A 22,343-nucleotide genomic window follows, 5' to 3' on the forward strand; every position below is an offset into this window, starting at 1 on the left:
TCCAGAGAATACCTCCACATCGGCTTGAGTTTGATACCTCTATTGTCAGGTGTATAGGACTTTTCATACACTGTATGGGCATTCTGTTAACATACACTGTACGGGCGGCAGGTAGCCTGTGTTGGGCCAGTAACTGGAAGGTTGCTAGATTGAAATCACCGAGCTGACAAGGTAAAAATCTGTCGTTCTGCCCCTAAGCAAGGAAGTTTACCCACTGTTCCCCGGGCGCCGAAGATGTGGATGTCGATTAAGGGAGCCCCCCACACCCCTCTGATTCAGAGGTTAAATGCGGAAGACACATTTCGGTTGAATGCATTCAGTTGTGCAACTGACTAGTTATCCCCCTTTCCCTATTCCCGATGCGGTAGATTGAGTAGAACACAGACACACTATCACATCATGATGAGGAGCTGAGAGAATACTCTCCAGCCTGTGACTTTCCCGCCCACCATCACGACCCGCAAGTGATGCAACCGCTAAGAAACGCCAATGGGATATGTGTGGTGTCACAGTAAAAGGCCCCGTCACACAGGCCTTCCCCCCTAGCAGGATGACCTTCTGCATAGCAATGACTGTCAGCGTGGGCGAAGGAACATGGGGAACATATTGGACCTCTTTGTCTCTGAATGCAACTCTAAAGGTTGGCTGAGGTCACTTGGGGCTTATTGTTTTGTCAGTCGTCCATTTTTCTCAGCATGACGAGAGATGGGAAGAAACACACACACACACACACACACACACACACACACACACACACACACACACACACACACACACACACTCACACACACACAGCCAATGTCAAACTTCCCTAAACACCCTTTTCCTACTGTTTACTTCAGAACAATACTTCTCACTGTCCTCTATACCGGAGACATTCAGAAAAAGCCTCCTATGCTAATTAGCAATTTATCAGGCTGTCTTTTACTTTGGTTTTTCGCTTTTGCATCTGAAAGGTTTGACTCTCACTGTGCTGATTGGTGTTTGTGGAGGGTTATCGGCGTGTCACGACGAAGCTCCACAAACAAAGAGAGCTATCGCATGCCAAAATCAATGGCTACAGGGAGCAACAGGAGGGAATTGGGGGGTAATTGTTTCCCAGTGTCGCCAACCGCCAACTAACAGACAAAGGCTGCCAGCCCAGGGACCCAGCCAGGAACCAGCGCCACAGCAGAGGACCCATGATTCCAGTGAGAAGGGCATGCTGGGTAAACAGATGGTACACCAGGCAGTGGTATAAAGTACTTCAGTAAAAATACTTTTAAGTACTAGATTTTTGGGGTATCTGTACTTAACTATTTATATTTTTGACAACTTTTACTCCACTACTGTACATTCCTAAGTAAAATAATGTACTTTTTACTTCTTACATTTTTCCTGACACCCAAAAGTACTCTTTACATTATGAATGCTTAGCAGGACAGGAAAATGGTCTAATTTACGCACTTGTCACGTGTGTTCCCTCTCTGGCCTCAAGGTCACCAGGCTGCTCGTTATGGCGCACACCTGTCATCATCATTACGCGCACCTGCGTGTAAGACTCACCTGGACTCCATCACTTCCCTGATTACCTTCCCTATATACAGTGGCTTGCAAAAGTATTCACCCCCCTTGGCATTTTTTATATTTTGTTGCCTTACAACCTGGAATTAAAATATATTTTTTTGCGGGGGGGGGGGGTTGTATCATTTGATTTACACAACATGCCTACTGTACCACTTTGAAGATGCAAAATATGTTTTATTTTGAAACAAACAAGAAATAACACAAAAAAACTGAAAACTACATACTGTAACTATTCACACCCCCAAAGTCAATACTTTGTAGAGTCACCCTTTGCAGCAATTACAGCTGCAAGTCTCTTGGGGTATGTCTCTATTAGCTTGGCACATCTAGACACTGGGATTTTTGCCCATTCTTCAATTTAAAACTGCTCCAGCTCCTTCAAGTTCGAAGGGTTCTGCTGGTGTACAGCAATCTTTAAGACATACCACAGATTCTCAATTGGATTGAGGTCTGGGCTTTGACTAGGCCATTCCAAGACATTTAAATGTTTCCCCTTTAAACCACTTGAGTGTTGCTTTAGCAGCATGCTTAGGGTCATTGTCCTGCTGGAAGGTGAACCTCCATACCAGTCTCAAATCTCTGGAAGACAAACAGGTTTCCCTCAATAATTTCCCTGTATTTAGCGCCATCCATCATTCCTTCAATTCTGACCAGTTTCCCAGTCTCTGCTAATGAAAAACATCCCCACAGCATGATGCTGCCACCACCATGCTTCACTGTGGGGATGGTGTTCTCAGGGTGATGGGAGGTGTTGGGCTTGCGCCAGACATTTTCCTTGATGGCCAAAAAGCTACATTTTAGTCTCATCGGACCAGAGCACCTTCTTCCATATATTTGGGGAGTCTCCCAAATGCCTTTTGGCGAACACCAAATGGGTTTGCTTATATTTTTCTTTAAGCAATGGCTTTTTTCTAGCCACTCTTCCATAAAGCCCAGCTCGGTGGAGTGTACGGCTTAAAGTGGTCCTATGGACAGATACTCCAATCTCCACTGTGGAGCTTTGCAGTTCCTTCAGTGTTATCTTTGGTCTCTTTGTTGCCTCTCTGATTAATGCCCTTCTTGCCTGGTCCTTGAGTTTTGGTGGGCGGCCCTCTCTTGGCAGATTTGTTGTGGTTCCAAACTCTTAAAAAATGTAATAATGGATTTAATAGTGCTCCGTGGGATGTTCAAAGTTTCTGATATTTTTTTATAACCCAACCCTGATCTGTACTTCTCCACAACTTTGTCCCTGACCTGTTTGGAGAGCTCCTTGGTCTTCATTGTGCCGCTTGCTTGGTGGTGCCTCTTGCTTAGTGGTGTTGCAGACTCTGGGGCCTTTCAGAACAGGTGTATATGTACTGAGATCATGTGACACTTAGAATGGACACAGGTGGACTTTATTTAACGAATTATGTGACTTCTGAAGGTAATTGGTTGTACCATATCTTATTTAGGGGCTTCATAGCAAAGGGGTGAATACATATGCACGCACCACTTTTCCGTTTTTTAAAAGTTTTATTTTTTGAAACAAGTATTTTTTTCCATTTCACTTCACCAATTTGGACATTTGGACATGAAACCCATATAAAAATCTACTTAAAGTACAGGTTGTAATGCAATAAAATAGGAAAAATGCCAAGGGGGATGAATACTTTTCAAGGCACTGTATGTCACTCCCTTTGGTTCCTTCACCAGACTTATTGATTCTGTTTCTGTGTCATATCTGTGCGTTGTTTGTGTTTTCTTGTTTTGTATTATGTTACGTTTATTTATTAAAACACTCACTTCCTGAACTTGCTTCCCAACTCTCAGAGCACTCGTTACAGCACCTATCAAGAGAACATCTGAACACAAATGCTTAGTTTGTAAATTGTGTCTGAGTGTTGATCTGTGCCCCTGGCGATCTGTACATTTAAAAAGCAATACAATCGTGTGGTCTGGTTTGCTTAATATAAGACATTTTAAAATTATTTATACATTTGATACTTAAGTACATTTAAAAACAAATACTTTTAAACTTTTACTCAAGTAGTATTTTACTGGGTGACTTTCACTGTTACTTGAGTCATTTTCTTTTAAGTAAAGTAAAAATGTATTTTAATCTTTACTTTTACTCAAGTATGAAAATTGGGTACTTTTTTTAATCACTGCTCCCAGGCAGAGATAGAACACCTTGGGCCTGATTTAGACTCTGCTGAGCCTTCACACGTATTGTCAGCGTCACTTGCCATAACACTTTTCCGGGGCATTTATTAATGGTTTATACATAGTTCATTATTAGTTTACATATTCTCTCCTAATGGAACTTCTCTTAAGTTTTGAGACATAGATAATGTGTGTTTTGAGATGCAGTGTCTGTCTGTGTGTGTGTGTGTGTGTGTGTGTGTGTGTGTGTGTGTGTGTGTGTGTTACTTACCCTGCTCAGGCCCATGTGGTAACTGCTCTTCTCCAAGTCCAGAGACTCCAACAGCTCCTCCACAGCCTGAAACAAACAGATGGACAGACAGACAGATCAATGAAGAGAACGGACAAACAGACAGACAGTGCTTTGGTAAAGTCAGCTCCCCTCTGTCGTCGTCCCAAAGGACTGCACATAGCGTCATAGCAACAGGCACGCTCCCCTAACATCAGCCTATCCAACAGGAGACTGCAGACCAAAACAACCAGTGAACAATGCTACAGCTAAGGCACCAAGCAAGCTATCTGTAACCTCCCTGTCTCTGTTTTTACACTGCTGCTACTCATGGTTTATTATCTATGCATAGTCACTTTACCCCTACTTACATGTACAAATGACCTTGGCTAACCTGTACCCCTGCAAACTGACTCGGTACCGATACCCCCTGTATATAGCCTCGTTATTTTATTGTTGCTTTTTTAAATACATTTTTTACTTTAGTTTATTTAGTAAATATTTTCTAAATTCTATTTTCTTAACTGCATTGTTGGTTAAGGGCTAGTAAGTAAGCATTTCACGGTAAGATCTACACCTGTTGTATATAGGCGAATGTAACAAATAAAATTAGATTTGATTCAGGTCACTACTGTGACAGAAGTCTAAATATGGACTGTGTACTGTATCTAAATCAGTCTCTGGAGAGGCGGAGGGTCTTTAACGTTTGAGTACAAAGTTAAGTTGGAAGACAGCTGTAGCCTCGAGGGAGGGAGTTGAACTGAATTAGCTGTTTTAAAGTAACTGTCCAGTGTTTCCAGAATTCAATGAAATGTGACCTAGAATGAACTATAATGAGTGAAATAGTTTCTTCCAAAAAATTGTAATAAAGTATGTTAAAAAGCAGTTTTTCTGTGTTCTCCTCCCAACAACAGAATGATGTGGGTGTATACTGGTCATTAAAAGTATTCATATGAGTAGCCCACTGATTGGCCAGCTTATCCTCATCAGGAGAATGACATCCTCTCAGAGGAAATGGCAGGCATTTGTTAAACAGCCTGTATGAGGCGTTTTTTTAAAGTATTTATTTTATTTATGGTTTGGCCACAAATACAATTATAGGATGAGTCAACCACATTATTTGGGTTTGAGCTAAAATAATACTAACTTTTAAAAGTGGACAGTTACTTAAAGGACTTTTGACAAAGATGATCTCAGCAAGAGCACTGGGTCTGGTAGGTAAACAGATGAAGTCACTACAGCCACAGTAACACAGCAACAGTAAAACAGCTACAGTAACACAGCCATACAGCCCAAGCTAAGAGGAAGTGACAGACAGGCTTCCAACTCTGAGAAAGGGTGCTTTGTTTGAGTTCTCTATAACTCCCTCTCTCCCGCTTGGTTTGTCTATCCTCAGAGAATGAAGTACCTTTTTGTCCATTCATTATTTCAGAGCAGGCTATTCTTTCTTTGCATGTCTCCAAGGAGTCTGGTTTCCTCTTTAACTCTTCCATAGCTCACTGTATGTTTTAGCTGTGACAGTGGATCTCTTTAACTGCCCTACTTCAAAAACACAACCTCCTTACACAACAATGAAAATAACACTTTTCAGCCAAGATACTGTCTATTCCATTTCTTCAATTCCAGCTACATCCGTTAATAATTAACATATTTCTACATCAGATTTCTTTTTGCTAGACTCAGAACTTTTAACCACACATCTGAGTAGGTAGGGTAGGTTAATAGCTTTTTAACTATTACACTATACAGTTGGTACTGAAGACAGAGAGAGCGGAAGAAGAGATGAAGGGGAGGACAGAGTTAGAGAGAGCGAGAGAGCTCTCTGTGCTGCACGTAAATAATCAGCACACCAGCCATATGCTGCCAACCAGTGTAATCATAATTAATTACACACAAGAGCAGATCTAGGAGGAGGGAGGGAGGGAGAAGAGAGGGAGGCTTTTATATTATCCCTCGTTTACGAGGTGAAGGGAACGTCTCGACACTCACCCGCTTCTCGTCTGTGACGATGTAGTGGCGCCCGTGCTTTTTGGTCAGGTGGGGTGCCAACACATCGAAGCGGCGACGGAATTCAGAGAACACCATGTGATCAGGGTATCCTTTTTGGAAAAGACAGCACAAGGTCAACATTTATTTAATCATTTTGATTAATTATACAATTCAATAAGAAGAATTAAGGGGGAAAATGTCCCTCCCATGACTCAGCTTGACTTGGGTGGTGTCCCTCCTATGACTCAGCTTGACTTGTGGGGTGTCCAGTCCTACCTTGCCTGTAGATGCGCAGCGCGTCAATAAGCTTCGATCCACGGAGCTGAGCCCTCAGAAGGCCCACATCCAGCTGCATGAGGCCTGAGTCGCAGCTTTCTCCGTGGGCCACGCGCGGCTCCCCACCCACCCCCACCGCATCTGCCTTGGGCAGTAGGCAGTGGACAAAGTGAACTCTGGACCTGCGTACTGTGTCCAGCAGAGCATCCTGGAGAAACAAGAGGACAGGGAGTTAAAGCATTTCCACTCACACACAAGCATAAAAACAAAGACTTAAGTTTGTGCACATTTGCATGTATAAATATAAATGTTTATATACAGTGGCTTGCGAAAGTATTCACCCCCTTGGCATTTTTCCTATTTTGTTGCCTTACAACCTGGAAGTAAACTGGATTTTGGAGGGGTTTGTATTATTTGATTTATACAACATGCCTACCACTTTGAAGATGCAAAATATTTTTTGTGTGAAACAAACAAGAAATAAGACAAACAGAACTTGAGCATGTATAACTATTCACCCCCGCAAAGTCAATACTTTGTAGAGCCACCTTTTGCAGCAATTACAGCTGCAAGTCTCTATAAGCTTGGCACATCTAACCACTGGGGCAAAACTGCTTCAGCTCCTTCAAGGTGGATGGGTTCCGCTGGTGTACAGCAATCTTTAAGTCATATCACAGATTCTCAATTGGATTGAGGTCTGGGCTTTGACTAGGCCATTCCAAGACATTTAAATGTTTCCCCTTAAACCACTCAAGTGTTGCATAAGCAGTATGGCTTAGGGTCATTATCCTGCTGGAAGGTGAACCTCCATACCAGTCTCAAATCTCTTGAAGACTGAAACAGGTTTCCCCTCAAGAATTTCCCTGTATTTAGCACCATCATTCCTTCAAATCTGACCAGTTTCCCAGTCCCTGCTGATGAAAAACATCCCCACTGCATGACGCTGCCACCACCATGCTTCACTGTGGGGATGGTGTTCTTGGGGTGATGAGAGGTGCTGGGTTTGCGCCAGATATAGTGTTTTCCTTGATGGTCAAAAAGCTTAATTCTAGTCACATCTGACCAGAGTACCTTCTTCCATATGTTTTCGGTGAGTCTCCCACACCAAATGTGTTTGCTTATTTTTTTCTTAAGCAATGTATTTTTTTTGGTCACTCTTCTGTAAAGCCCAGCTCTGTGGAGTGTACGGCTTAAAGTGGTCCTATGGACAGATATTCCAATCTCCGCGATGGAGCTTTGCAGCTCCTTCAGGGTTATCTTTGGTCTCTTTTTTGCCTCTCTGATTAATGCCCTTCTTGCCTGGTCTGTGAGTTTTGGTGGGCGGCCCTCTCTTGGCAGGTTTGTTGTGGTGCCATATTCTTTCCATGTTTTAATAATGGATTTAATGGTGCTCCGTGGGATGTTCAAAGTTTCTGATATTTTTTTATAACCCAACCCTGATCTGTACTTCTTCACAACTTTGTCCCTGACCTGTTTGGAGAGCTCCTTGGTATTCATGGTGCCACTTGCTTGGTGGTGCCACTTGCTTAGTGGTGTTGCAGACTCTTGGGCCTTTCAGAACAGGTATATATACTGAGATCATGTGACAGATCACGTGACACTTAAATAAAGTCCACCTGTGCGCAATCTAACTAATTATGTGACTTCTGAAGGTAATTGGTTGCATCAGATCATATTTAGGGGTATCATAGCAAAGGGGGTGAATAAATGTAAATGCACCACTTTTCTATTCGAAATGTTTTAGGTTGTAAAGTGTTTTAGGTTGCAACAAAATAGGAAAAACACCAAGGGGGATGAATACTTTTGCAAGGCACTGTACAGTCAGTCCATATATATTTGGACAATGACCAAGTTATTATTATTTTAGCTGTCTACCATAGCATATTGGAATTGAAATTAAATAATGAATATGAGCTGAAATCAGCTTTAATTTGAGGGTATTTACATCCCAAATGGGTGAACGGTGTAGGAATTACAGCACTATTTAAATGTGGTCCCCCCTTTTTAAGGGACCAAAAGTAATTGGACAATTGGCTGCTCAGCCGTTCCATGGCCAGGTGTGTGTTATTCCTTCATCCGTTCTTTTACAAGTAAGTAGATAAAAGGTCTTGAGTTGATTTTTGGCATTTGCATTTGGAATCTGTTGCTGTTACCACTCAATATGAACCCCAAAGAGCTGTCACTGCCTGCTGAATGTCACTGCCGGCTGAAAAATCTAAATATACCCAACAGAGAGACAGCAAAAACAATAGGTGTGGCCAAATCAACTATTTGGTAGATTCTTAAAAAGAAAGAACGCACTGGTAAGCTCAGGAACACCAAAAGGCCCAGAAGACCACAGAAAACAACTGTGGTGGATGACAGAAGAATTCTTTCCCTGGTGAAGAAAAACCCCCAGTTGGCCAGATCAAGAACACCCTGAAGGAGGTAGGCGTATCTGTGTCAAAGTCAACAATCGAGAAGACTTCACCAGAGTAAATACAGACGGTTTACCACAATATGTAAATCATTGGTAAGCCTCTAAAACAGGAAAAACAGATTAGAGTTTGCCAAACAACACCTAAAAAGCCTGTCCAGTTCTGGAACAACATCCTATGGACAGATGAGACAAAGATCAACTTGTACCAGAATGATGGGAAGAGACGATTATGGAAGAGGGAAGGAACTGCTCATGATCCAAAGCATACCACCTAATCTGTGAAGCTTGGTGGAGGTAGTGTTATGACGTGGGCATGTATGGCTGCCAATGGAACTGGTTCCCTTGTATTTATTGATGATGTGTTTATGGCTATATTATCTGCTAAGATTCAGCCAAATGCTTCACAACGCATTGGATGGCGCTTCACAGTGCAGATGGACAATGACCTGACGCATACTGCGAAAGCAACCTAATACTTTTTAAAGTATTGAATCCAATTGAGCATGCATTTCACTTGCCGAAGGCAAAATGCCTCAAGGACAAGCAGGAACTGAAGACAGCTGCAGTAAAGGCCAGGCAGAGCTTCACCAGGGAAGAAACCAAGCATTTGGTGATGTCCATGGGTTCCAGACTTCAGGCAGTCATTGACTGCCAAGGATTTGCAACCAATATTAAAACTCACTATTTAATTTATGTTAGTTTGTCCAATTTACTTTTGAGCCCTTAAAATTGGGGGGACCACATACAGAAAGTGCTGTAATTCCTACACCGTTCACCCGATTTGGATGTACATACCCTCAAATTAAAGCTGAAAGGATGCACTTTCAGCTCAGCTCATGATAATAACCCAATGTCCAAATATTTTTGGACCTGACTGTAGTTATATTTGTATAACGCTTAATTGTCATACAAAGATCCTAAGAGAAACTCAGACTTAAACCCCCTCAAAGAGGTAGGAAGAAACATTGAAAAAAGACTCCGCTCCACTCACCACTTGCAGTTTGATCTGGATGCAGAGGCTCTTCTTCTTCACGGCAGCCATGCCGGTTGTGAAGGTCTTCCTCATGCTAGTGGCTCTGCGGAGGGCCAGCTGAGATCCCCCCTCCAACCCTGCGATAGAGCCAGACAGCACTGTGGGCCCTCCACTACGACTAGAGAACAGACTGCTGATGTTCTTCCTGTTAGAGAGAGAGAGACAGACAGACAGAGAAAGAGCGAGAGACAGAGACAAAGAGGTAAGTGTATTTTCTTTGAAAAAGTGCTACTATGGGGAACAATCAGTGAATTAAATGTGTACTTCTGTGAGTCCTGCAGCAGAGTGGCAGCATTCTGGGAGGCGGGGTTCTGCTTGGCGTGGCTCAGCCAACCCTGAGCATCGTACTCCACCCAGTCCGTCCCGTGGCTGTGGCCCAACAGGAAGTGATGCGGCTTGTCGCTCTTCAGGAGCAGGGCGTGTCCTTTGTTGTCCCCCTGGTCAGGGCCGTAGTAACTGAAGAGTCTCTCCAGCAGAGTGTCCTCAGAGCCCCCTGGCTGCACAGCCTCCTCCTCCATCAGCCACAGCAGACCCCGAGCCTCATCTGTCCTCGCCAGGGTGCGTACCTGGGAGCCCCACAGGAACACACACACACAGGTTAGAGAGGTGGGGATCTATCACTTGAGTCTAACACAAACACAAGTGAAGCAGCTGTGCAGAAAGCTTAGGGCCACAGCTCAGTCCAACATGCAGGTGCAGCATTCACAATAACCTCAGACACTGACATTAGACCACCACAGCACAGAGATGCTCACCCATCTCCACTCCACCAGTCATCCACGGCTCCTGTCATCCATCCAATCATGACATTGTTAACTCCATACACACCAACACTCCAAAACCAATAAAGCAACCTAGTGTCTCCTATTTTTGTACTCATGGTTTAAATGTCCCAACACGGCCTTTATCCCTGGCCCAGTGTTGCCATAACATTACACCTGCTTAGCTGTGACACTTGTAGAAACTTCTAATTATGCACCAGCAGGGTTCAAATGGCCTAATATGATTCAACATCTCTGTTGTACATTTCTGTAACAAAACAAGTCATTTTGTAAAGGCAATCATAATGTTTGGTAAATAAGAAGCTATAAGAGAGATGAGTCTTTGCCAATGGCTTCCTCATTATAGAGCTGGTACTCAAATCCACTCCTGGGCAGTGGAGCATTTAGAAACCTGGCTCTCTGATAGTCCACTTTGATAATGAACGGTGTTATTAGTCTATGTGAGAGTGTAGACTCTTTGGTGGACTCATTACATCTCTCTGTGGATGAAGGGAGGTGCAGGCAGGGCTACTTCACAAGCAACTGAAACTATAGCCTTTTTTTTTTGCCAATTTAATTATTCAACTGCTAGAAGCACTGCAGATATGTTGTACTGTGTTGGTAGCAGTCAACTAATTAACTGCCAAGTCAAGTAAATCTCAGATCCTTTTCAGAGAGAGATGAGAGATCAGAACCTCTTATTCAGAACGATCCTATGCCTTTACAGTATTTGACATTGCAGGCTGGAGGTGGATGACCTGTGGATATAACTTGGAATCTAATATTGCATTTTGTCAGGCGCTCTTCATCTAGATCTATAGCTCTGTTGATCTTTTCTTGATGTCACTTTTGGCGAGTTTGAGCTGGTTTCCAATAAGTCTGCCGCTGTTTCAATGCTGTTTGTTTGCTTGTCTGACTTATAGCTGTGTTTGGCCCTGTGTGCACTCACTCATTCATACACACGCATGCAAACCCGCACACACACTAACACAAAACAGTTATTTACTTTTGTCTCAACTTTCGATCAATTCCTGTGTGACCCCATCCTCATTCACTGTTGATCTAATTATGGTAAACGTGACTTTCGCGGGCCAATACACATCAATGCAACACATTTCTGTTAAGAGTGCGTGCCATGCAGAGTCGTCTCATAAATAAACTGAATTAGAAGCCAACCCTGTCTGAAAAAGGCTCTCAACTCAACGAGGGGGAAAGGAATCAAACTTGACTGCAATTTATGAATTTGATGATGTGAGATTAATTATAAAAAAGAAATTGCTAGGATAAAAATAAATAAAAACAAAAGAACAAACAATCAAAAGTTAATTGGATGGAGGTAATAATCCTGACATGGTTTATACACAGTCAAAAAGTTCAAGACTCAATTTGAATTAGGGGAGCAAAGAAGGGTAAGTGTAAGAGTAAGTAAGACTGTGTTTAACCCCATGTAACGCTCATAGCATGATGAAATCCAAGATAAAGTCCACAAACAAAAGAGGCACAGAGAGATTCTCCTTACCAGCGCTTGAGTAGATGCTTGGTCTATAGCTGCTACAGACATTGAGGTACTGGACTCTATGTCATCTAATGCAAGCTCTATGTTTTCCTAGATGGGAACAGAGGGGTTGGTTAGGTGTGATTGGAGTCAGTGATTTTCAGATCCGCTTATGTAAGAGCCTATAGAATTACACATTCTGACAACAATGACATTACAATCAGAAAAGCTAAATCAGACGTTTTAGTGTGAAAACAACATAGGACAATACAGGGTAGGGGGGCAATATTTTCACCTCCGGATGAAAAGCGTGCCCAAATTAAACTGCTTGCTACTCAGGCCCATAAACTAGGATATGCATATAATTAGATTTGGATAGAAAACACTCTAAAGTTTCCAAAATTGTTAAAATAACGTCTGTGAGTATAACAGAACTGATATGGCAGTGGACAGTCTTTAGGCATTGTTTCAGGCTTTTACTCTGAAAAATGAGGGAGATGAGGGAGATACACCCCTTTCAATGAGTGGGCAGTTGAAATTTCCAGACATGAGCCAAGCGCGTGATCGGGAGCGCGCCTTTCTTGTTTCTCCTATCTATTGACGAAGCTTTTGTCCGGTTGTAATATTATTGATTATTTATGACAAAAACAACCTGAGGATTGATTTTAAACATCGTTTGACATGTTTCTACGAACTTTTATTGTACTTTTTAAAAACTTTTCTTCTGGATGTTGTGAGCATGCATTGTGCCTTTGGATTAATGATCTAAACGCACCAACAAAAGGGAGGTTTTTGGACATAAAGAGGGACATTATCGAACAAAACTAACATTTATTGTCTAACATGGAGACCTGGGAGTGCCACCAGATGAAGATCATCAAAGGTAAGTGATTCATTTTAACCCTATTTCTGACTTTTGTGACACCTCTCTTGGTTGGAAAATGGCTGTATGGTTTTCTGTGGCTAGGCGCTGACCGAACATAATCGCATGGTGTGCTTTTGCCGTAAAGCCTTTTTGAAATCTGACACAGCAGCTGGATTAACAAGACGTTTATCTTTAATCCTATGTATACAACTTGTTTTTTTCATCAATGTTTATGATGAGTATTTCTGTAATTTGATGTGGCTCTCTGAAATTTCACCGGATGTTTGCTTGAGGCAATGATTACTGTACATAACGCGCCAATTTCAACTGAGGTTTTTGGACATAAAGATGAACTTTATCGAACAAAACACACATTTATTGTGTAACAAGAAGTCCTGTGAGTGCCATCTGATGAAGATCATCAAAGGTTAGTGATTAATTTAATCGCTATTTCTGACTTTTGTGAGCCCTCTCCTTGGCTGGAAAATGGCTGTATGGTTTTCTGTGACTAGGCGCTGACCTAACATAATCGTTTTGTGTGCTTTTGCCGTAAAGCCTTTTTGAAATTGGACACTGTGGTTGGATTTACACAGAGTTTATCTTTAAAATGGTGTATAATACTTGTATGTTTGAGGAATTTTAATTATGGGATTTCTGTTGTTTTGAATTTGGCGCCCTGCAATTTCACTTGCTGTTGTCGAGGTGGGACGCTACCGTCCCACTGGTGCCAGACAGGTTAATGACATGTATGATTTTCTTTCCAGTCAGACATCTCTTTAGGGAAGTTTGAAAAGAGATTTGGAGAGGTTAAATCATTGTTAGTAAGAATGCTTCTACTATGTAATGGTGAAGGTATTTGTCAGTGTCGTATATCTCTGTATATCTCTGCACCTCCTTATATCTCTCCAGCTCCTGTACAAAGGTGCGTTCGTGGAACAGAGTCTGCAGGCGCTCCTGGGCGTAGTTGTGGCACAGCTCCTCGAAGGTGGCACCACGCTGCCGCTTGGCCATACGAGGGTTCTGGAAACCCGGTGTGTCCACGATGAGCAGAGAGCACAGTGAGTGCTGACTGGACTTCAGAGCTCTGACACACGATACAAAGGATCAGACACATGCACACAGACAGACAGACAGACAGACAGACAGACAGACAGACAGACAGACAGACAGACAGACAGACAGACAGACAGACAGACAGACAGACAGACAGACAGACAGACATGGGTTAGAGCAAAACGTACAAATGCAGAGAGCGAAAGGGAGGGCTGAAAGAGAGAGGGAGGACTGAAAGAGAGAGGGAGGACTGAAAGACGGGGAGTGAGAAAAAACAGAGAGATAAATAATGGTAAAGTAAGAAATATGAGAAAGAGGAAAACAGATAGATGAGCCGACAGACCTGTTGACAAGGGAGATAACGAGGGTGAAGAGCTCTGAGTACAGGCCTGAAGCCATGGCCTCCAAACAATCCAGGGCTGTGATCTTAGAGCCTGAGAGAGAGAGAGCGAGAGCGAGAGAGAGAGAAAAGGAGTTATGAGTTAAAAAGTACATCCATAGCCTTTAGTTTCTCATTGTATTCTAGTTCATTCTACTTCATATTGGAGACTGGTAGTCTCTGAAGGTCCCTTACCTGAGCTGTCTCCTGCGCCGGCCTCGTCGGGCCCCCCACGGAAGGAGGTGGACCTCTGCATGGGCCCCTTGGCCTGGTGCTTAAAGATGGAAGAGGAGAGCTCCTCCAGGGTGCAGCCCAGCAGGTAGGCTGCCTTCTGGGCCCACTCATGACGGGCAAACTGCTTACGGCCAGCTGGGGACCAGGGACAGAAGTTTCAGAACTTTCAACTGCAAAAGCTTGTGCCCAACCCAGCCTTTGAGGAAAAATAATATTAATAATATTAATATTTATTAATATTTAATACTAATAACAGGCTGTTAGAATTAACTAAATGATCTCTTCCATACTGTAGCTCAATGATAAACACATTGCTTTTATGACTAAGTTGGAGCATTGTGTTTTCTATCACAATAAAGGTACGTTAATAAATGCTAACAAACAACTTCATGTCTGCAGTCAAAATACTTTATTTTTACGCCCTAAGCCCTCGCACTAGCCACTTTCCCTTGGGGGAATCCCCGTCAAAACCAGATGCATAACACTAACGTTGCCTTCTCAGCCTTCGATTTAGCTTGAGGGAGCAAGTTAAGAACTTTGATCATTTGTGAGGTTGATATGAACCACAATTCAATCCAAACTGTAGTCACGTGTCATACTCTGGTGGCCATGAAGTATCACATTTAATCAACACAGTTGCATTTTCATCATTACATTCAATATTGTGATGCTAGCTTGCTAAAAAAATATATAAACATTACCAGTCAAAAGTTTGGACACACCTACTCATTCAAGGGATTTTCTTTATTTAAAAAATGTTCTACATCAATACTATGAAATAACAAATGGAATCATGTAGTGACCAAAAAAGTGTTTTATATTTGAAATTCTTCAAAGTAGCCACCCTTTGCCTTGATGACAGCTTTGCACACTCTTGGAATTCTCTCAACCAGCTTCACCTGGAATGCTTCCCAACAGTCTTGAAGTAGTTTCCACATATGCTGTGCACTTGTTGACTGCTTTTCCTTCCCTCTGAGGACCAACTCATCCCAAACCATCTCAATTGGGTTGAGGTCGGGTGATTGTGGAGGCCAAGTCATCTGATGCAGCCCTCCAACACTCTCCTTCTTGGTCAAATAGCCCTTACATAGCCTGGAGGTGTGTTGGGTCATTGTCCTGTTGAAAAGCAAATGATAGTCCCACTAAGCACAAACCAGATGGGATGGCATATCGCTGCAGAATGCTGCGGTAGCCATGCTGGTTAAGTGTGCCTTGAATTCTAAACAAATCACAGACAGAGTCACCAGCAAAGCACCCCCATACCATCACACCTTCTCCTCCATGCTTCAGGGTGGGAACCACACATGCAGAGATCATCCGTTCACCAACTCAAAGACACAGCAATTGGAACAATAAATCTCAAATTTAGACTCAATTTTCACTGGTCTAATGTCCATTGCTCGTGTTTCTTGGCACAAGCAAGACTCTTCTTATTATCAGTGTCCTTTAGTAGTGGTTTCTTTGCAACAATTCGACCATGAAGGCCTGATTCACGCAGTCTCCTCTGAACAGTTGATGTTGAGATTAGAGGTCGACCGATTAATCGAAAGGGCCGATTTCAAGTTTTCATAACAATCGGTAATCTGCATTTCTGGACACCAATTGTGGCCGATTACATTGCACTCCACGAGGAGACTGCGTGGCAGGCTGACTACTTGTTATGCGAGTGCAGCAAGAAGCCAAGGTAAGTTGCTAGCTAGCATTAAACTTATCTTATAAAAAAAATCTATCTTAACATAATCACTAGTTAACTACACATGGTTGATGATATTACTAGTTTATATAGCTTGTCCTGCGTTGCATATAATTGACGCAGTGCCTGTTAATTTATCATTGAATCACAGCCTACTTCGCCAAAAGGGTGATGATTTAACAAGTGCATTCGCAAAAAAAGCAGAGTCGTTGCACCAATATGTACCTAACCGTAAACATCAATGCCTTTCTTTAAAATCAATACACAAGTATATATTTTTAAACCTGCATATTTAGTTAATATTGCCTGCTAATATTTCTTTTAACTAGGGAAATTGTGTTACTTCTCTTGCGTTCTGTGCAAAAAGTCAGGGTATATGCAGCAGTTTGGGCCGCCTGGCTCGTTGCGAACTGTGTGCAGACCATTTATTCCTAACAATGACCGTAATTAATTTGACAGAATTGTACATAATTATGACATAACATTGAAGGTTGTACAATGTAACAGCAATATTTACACTTAGGGATGCCACCCGTTATATATAACATAGAACGGTTCCGTATTTCACTGAAAGAATAAGTTTGGTTTTCAAAACGATAGTTTCCGGATTTGACCATATTAATGACCTAAGGCTCGTATTTCTGTGTGTTATTATGTTATAATTAAGTCTATGATTTGATATTTGATAGAGCAGTCTGAGCAGTGGTAGGCAGCAGCAGGCTCATAAGCATTCATTCAATCAGCACTTTTGTGCGTTTGTCAGCAGCTCTTCACTGTGCTTCAAGCATTGAGCTGTTTATGACTTCAAGCCTATAAACTCCCGAGATTAGGCTGGTGTAACCGATGTAAAATGGCTAGCTAGTTAGCAGGGTGCGTGCTAATAGCATTTCAATCGGTGACGTCACTCGCTCTGAGACCTTGAAGTAGTTGTTCCCCTTGCTCTGCAAGGGCCATGGCTTTTGTGGAGCAATGGGTAACGATGCTTCGAGGGTGGCTGTTGTCGATGTGTTCCTGGTTCGAGCCCAGGTAGCGTCGAGGAGAACGGAAGCTATACTGTTACACTGGCAATACTAAAGTGCCTATAAGAACATCCAATAGTCAAAGGTATATGAAATACAAATGGTATAGAGAGAAATAGTCCTATAATTCCTATAATAACTACAACCTAAAACTTCTTACCTGGGAATATTGAAGACTCATGTTAAAAGGAACCATCAGCTTTCATATGTTCTCATGTTCTGAGCAAAGAACTTAAACGTTGCTTTTTTACATGGCACATATTGCACTTTTACTTTCTTCTCCAACACTTTGTTTTTGCATTATTTAAACCAAATTGAACATGTTTCATGACTTATTTGAGGCTAAATTGATTTTATTGATGTATTATATTAAGTTAAAATAAAAGTGTTAATTTAGTATTGTTGTAATTGTCATTATTACAAATAAATAAATACATTTCAAAAATCGGCCAATTAATCGGTATCGGCTTTTTTGGTCCTCCAATCGGTATTGGTGTTGTAAAATCATAATCGGTCAACCTCTTGTTGAGATGTGTCTGTTACTTGAACTCTGTGAAGCATTTATTTGTGCTGCAATTTCTGTGTCTGGTAACTCTAATGAACTAATCCTCTGCAGCAGAGGTAACTCTGGGTCTTCCTTTCCTGTGGCGGTCCTCATAAGAGCTAGTTTCATCATAGCGCTTGATGGTTTATGTGACTGCAGTTGAAGAAACTTGAAAAGTTCTTGAAATATTCCAGATTGACTGACCTTCATGTTTTAAAGGAATGATGGACTGTCATTTATCTTTGCTTATTTGAGATGTTCTTGCCATAATATGGACTTGGTCTTTTACCAAATGCGGCTACAGTATCTTCTGTATACCACCCCTACCTTGTCACAACACTGATTGGCTCAAACACATTTTGAAGGAAAGAAATTCCACAAATTAACTTTTAACAAGGCACCACTGTTAATTGAAATGCATTCCAGGTGACTACCTCATGAAGCTGATTGAGAGAATGCCAAGAGTGTGCAAAGCTGTCATCAAGGCAAAGGGTGGCTACTTTGAAGAATCTCAATATAAAATATATTTTGATTTGTTTAACACTTTTTTGGTTACTACATGATTCCATATGTGTTATTTCATGTCTTCACTATTATTCTACAATGTAGAAGTAAAAATAAAGAAAAACCCTGGAATGAGTAGGTGTGTCCAAACTTTTGACTGGTACTGTATATGACATTGATTTTAGAGTTGGCAAATTGGCTTAGTCTCGGAGTGAGAATCCAATAAAACGTAGCTAGCTTCATACACATACTTTTTGGAATTCTGAAATCTATTGGAATAAATGACCAAACTATAAAACTAGCTAGCCTGCTAATATGGGTAACTGTAGCTAGCTAGCTACGTTAGCTTGCTAGGTACAAAAATAGCTTTAGGTTGGTTGTTTTTAAGCTCAACTTCAAGATTTCCATCAAGGACGTTGCCTCTCTGATCATCACTCTCCCTCGCTTGGGCAAGGGACATTTAAGGTATACTCGGCTGAGGGTTTAGGGCCGAGGGCTGTCTACTTTGAGTTTGGACTGCAGCCCATCTTTTGAGCTTTGAGGCCTCCTCTACCAAGACAACCCTGAGAATAGACTGCTAAGCACTGTTAGCTGGTTTGACAACAACTCTCTGCCCCCCCATGTTACTGGCTCCGTGTGGCGGATCACCCCCACTGTTTTCTGGAGCGCTTTCAGAGACATAGCGACTCAGGCAATATCGTCGCCTCTAACCTCTCATCAAACAACACTCTACCACAGAGTCCAAGAAGAACATTCTAGACTAGAGAGACAGAACACAGAGAATCAAAACAATGTTCTGACACAAACAACTAGAAAGTTCCCCTGTGGGTTGGGGGGGGGACCAAACAGGTTCAAATGAACAAGCTTTGCTTTTGCTTTGGGTCTGAATAATAATAACAGTGCTGTGGAATTGGAAGTAGGCGACATGGAGAGACATCAGACAAAGTGCTTTAAAGGACAACAAAGTTCTGATTCATGAAGCAACGTGTGAGTGAGAGAGAGAGGGAGAGAGACAGACAGACAGAGAGACAGAGACCGAGAGAGAGAGAGAGCGAGAGAGAGAGAGAGGAAAGAAAACAATAAAAATGCTAATGACAGAACGTCTGGGTAGAATGATAAAGGCATTAAGAAAGATGACATATCTACAAGACTAAGTTAGAAAATAAGAAAGAAGGAAGAGCTTGGTTTTAATGTTGTTTGTTCCATTACCTTCGCCAGCCTCTGCATGTCAAGGGCGCAGCATGCAACATGCAAGTAGAGAGAGGGGGTTAGAAACACAGTTCATGTATTAACAATTCATATTTATCACTGGAGAACAGACATGTTATCATACACTGAGTCACAAAACATTAAGGACATCTGCTCTTTCCATGACATAGACTGAACAGGTGAATCCAGGTGAAAGCTATGACCCCTTATTGAGGTCACTTGTTAAATCCACTTCAATCAGTGTAATTGGAGGCGAGGTGACAGGTTAAAGAAGGATTTTTAAGCCTTGAAAAAATTGAGACATGGATTGTGTTTGTGTGCCATTCAGAGGGTGAATGGGCAAGACAAAATATGTAGGTTCCAGGCGCACCGGTTTGTGTCAAGAACTGCAATGCTGCTGGGTTTTTCACGCTCAACTGTTTCCTGTGTGTATCGGGAATGGTCCACTACCCAAAGGAAATCCAGCAAACTTGACACAACTGTGGGAGGCATTAGAATCAACATGGGCCAGCATCCCTGTGGAACACTTGACACCTTGTAGAGTCCATGCCCCGACGAATTGAGGCTTAGTCCCCTCCTGTACTCCTTGTACACCCACGACTGCGTGGCCAAGCACGACTCCCAACACCATCAATAAGTTTGCTGACAGCACAACAGTGGTAGGTAGGCCTGATCACCAACAACGATGAGACAGCCTATAGGGAAGAGGTCAGAGACCTGGCAGTGTGGTGCCAGGACAACAACCTCTCCCTCAATGTGAGAAAGACAAAGGAGATGATCGTGGACTACAGGAAAAGGAGGGCCCCCCCAACATGCCCCCATTTACATCGACCCAGCTGTAGTGGAGCGGGTCGAGAGTTTCAAGTTCCTTGGTGCCCGCATCACCAACAAACTATCATGGTCCAAACACATCAAGACAGTCGTGAAGAGGGCACAACACCTTTTCCCTCTCAGGAGACTGAAAAGATTTGGCATGGGTCCCCAGATCATCAAAAAGCCCTAGAGCTGCACCATCAAGAACATCCTGACCAGTTGCATCACTGCCTTACCACCGCCTGGTAAGGCTCCTTAACAGCTTCTACCCCCAAGCCATAAGCCAAAATTTAAAAAATTAAACCTTTATTTAACTAGGCAAGTCAGTTAAGAAAAAAATACTATTTTCAATGACGGCCTAGGAACAGTGCCTGTTCAGGGGCAGAACGACAGATTTGTACCTTGTCAGCTCGGGGATTTGTACTTGCGGTCTTCCGGTTACTAGTCCAACGCTCTAACCACTAGGCTACCCTGCCTCCCCACTTAATCAAATGGCCACCGGACTATTTACATTGATTTGTTCTGAGGGAAAAGGGGGTAGCAACTCAATATTAGTAAGTTCTCCTTAATGATTTGTACATTCAGTGTATATTATAGCTCTAACACCATCCATGCGCTGATGTCCAGGCAGGAGAACCATGTGAGTGAAGATACCATGGGCATGCTCAGAGGAGGAGATACCTGCTCTGGTCCTGGTGAGCTGCAGTTTGTTTCAGCCCAGGTCTAACACACATACATCTACTAATCATGATCTTCAAATTAGACCGTGACTAGTTTTCTCATGTAGTTGGTGCAGGGCTGGAACAAAATCCTGCAGTCCCCAAACACTGGCATTGGCCACCCCTGTTGTCAAGAGTAAATTGTGCTAAGGTACCAAGGAACACAAGGAGGATGCTTAAAATCACCTCTGCAGAGAGATAGGGGAAACCTTCCTTTCTTCCAAACCCTTCACCCTTTTAACAGGTATGGAAAAGAAAACATTATAGTTTGAAGTGAAGTGTTAAATAGATGGGTCGAGGCTAATCCTTTAGTTCCCACAGAGTTGATCAACAGCATCATGCCAGGGAGAGAAGCATGTATACACTGCCCTCTGCTGGTAGGACCAACCCCTGCTGTGGAACCAATCCGCTCATGAGAGCAAATAGTAGTAGTTGTGGTAGTAGTAACAGTAGTAGAAGTAGTGATGGTAGTAGTAGTAACAGTAGTAGTAGTAACAGTGACAATAGTAGGAGTAGTATTAGTAGCAGTGGTAGTAATAATAGCAATAACGTAGTAGTAGTAGTGTTAATATTAGTAGTAATTATAGTAATAGTAGTAGTAGTAGCCATATTAGTAGTAGTAGTAGTAGCCATAGTAGTAGTAGTAATAGTAGTAGTAATAGTAACAGTAGTAGTAGTAATAGTAACAGTAGTAGTAGTAAATATAGTAATAGTAGTAGTAGCAGCAGTATTAGTAGTAGTAACATAGTAGTAGTAATAGTAGTAAGTATAGTAATAGTAGTTGTAATAGTAGTAGGAGCAGTTTTAGAAGTAGTACTACCAGTAGTAATAGTAGTAGTCGTCGTCGTCGTCATCATAGTAGTAGTATTATTAGCAGCAGCACTAGTGGTAGTATTATTAGGAGCAGTAGTAGCAGTAGTATTAGTAGTAGTATACTGAACAAAAACAAACGCAACATGCAACAATTTTACTGAGTTACAATCAGTGGTGTAAAGTACTCAAGTAAAAATTCTTTAAAGTACCACTTAAGTCGTTTTTTGTGGTATCTGTACTTTAGTTTAGTATTTATATTTTATTTATAACTCTTACTTTTACTTCACCACATTATTCCAATAAAATAATGTAATTTTTACTCCAATCATTTTCCCTGACACCCAAAAGTTACAATTGAAATGCTTAGCAAGCCAGGAAAATGGTTCAATTCATGCATTTATCAAGTGAACATCCCTACTGTCTCTGATCAAACTATGTTTGAGTGTGCCCCTGGCTATCAGTATATTTTTAAAAAACAAGAAAATTGTGCTGCCTGGTTTGCATAATATACGGAATTTGAAATGACTTATACTTTTACTTTTGATACTTAAGTATATTTAAAACCAA

General features: G+C 42.0%; 1 protein-coding gene across 13 annotated transcripts in view; it reads right to left on the reverse strand.

Moving 5' to 3' along the window:
- LOC112265640 (unconventional myosin-XVIIIa) overlaps positions 1-22,343 on the reverse strand; it is a 143,675-nt gene that overhangs the window by 45,562 nt on the left and 75,770 nt on the right. For 12 of the 13 annotated variants that reach the window (XM_042296304.1, XM_042296303.1, XM_042296295.1 and 9 more), the window contains 10 exons: positions 19,432-19,443; positions 14,424-14,597; positions 14,193-14,283; positions 13,688-13,880; positions 11,956-12,042; positions 9,940-10,241; positions 9,634-9,820; positions 6,224-6,431; positions 5,948-6,057; positions 3,962-4,027 (listed from right to left, as the gene is read on the reverse strand). In XM_042296304.1, the coding sequence (XP_042152238.1) occupies positions 3,962-4,027; positions 5,948-6,057; positions 6,224-6,431; positions 9,634-9,820; positions 9,940-10,241; positions 11,956-12,042; positions 13,688-13,880; positions 14,193-14,283; positions 14,424-14,597; positions 19,432-19,443 (1,430 nt within the window). The remainder of the gene's footprint in view (positions 1-3,961; positions 4,028-5,947; positions 6,058-6,223; positions 6,432-9,633; positions 9,821-9,939; positions 10,242-11,955; positions 12,043-13,687; positions 13,881-14,192; positions 14,284-14,423; positions 14,598-19,431; positions 19,444-22,343) is intronic. The other variant, XM_042296296.1, reaches the window with a different exon arrangement.

The sequence above is a fragment of the Oncorhynchus tshawytscha genome, linkage group LG13 (assembly GCF_018296145.1).
Source record: "Oncorhynchus tshawytscha isolate Ot180627B linkage group LG13, Otsh_v2.0, whole genome shotgun sequence".
NCBI classification, from domain to species: Eukaryota; Metazoa; Chordata; class Actinopteri; order Salmoniformes; family Salmonidae; genus Oncorhynchus; species Oncorhynchus tshawytscha.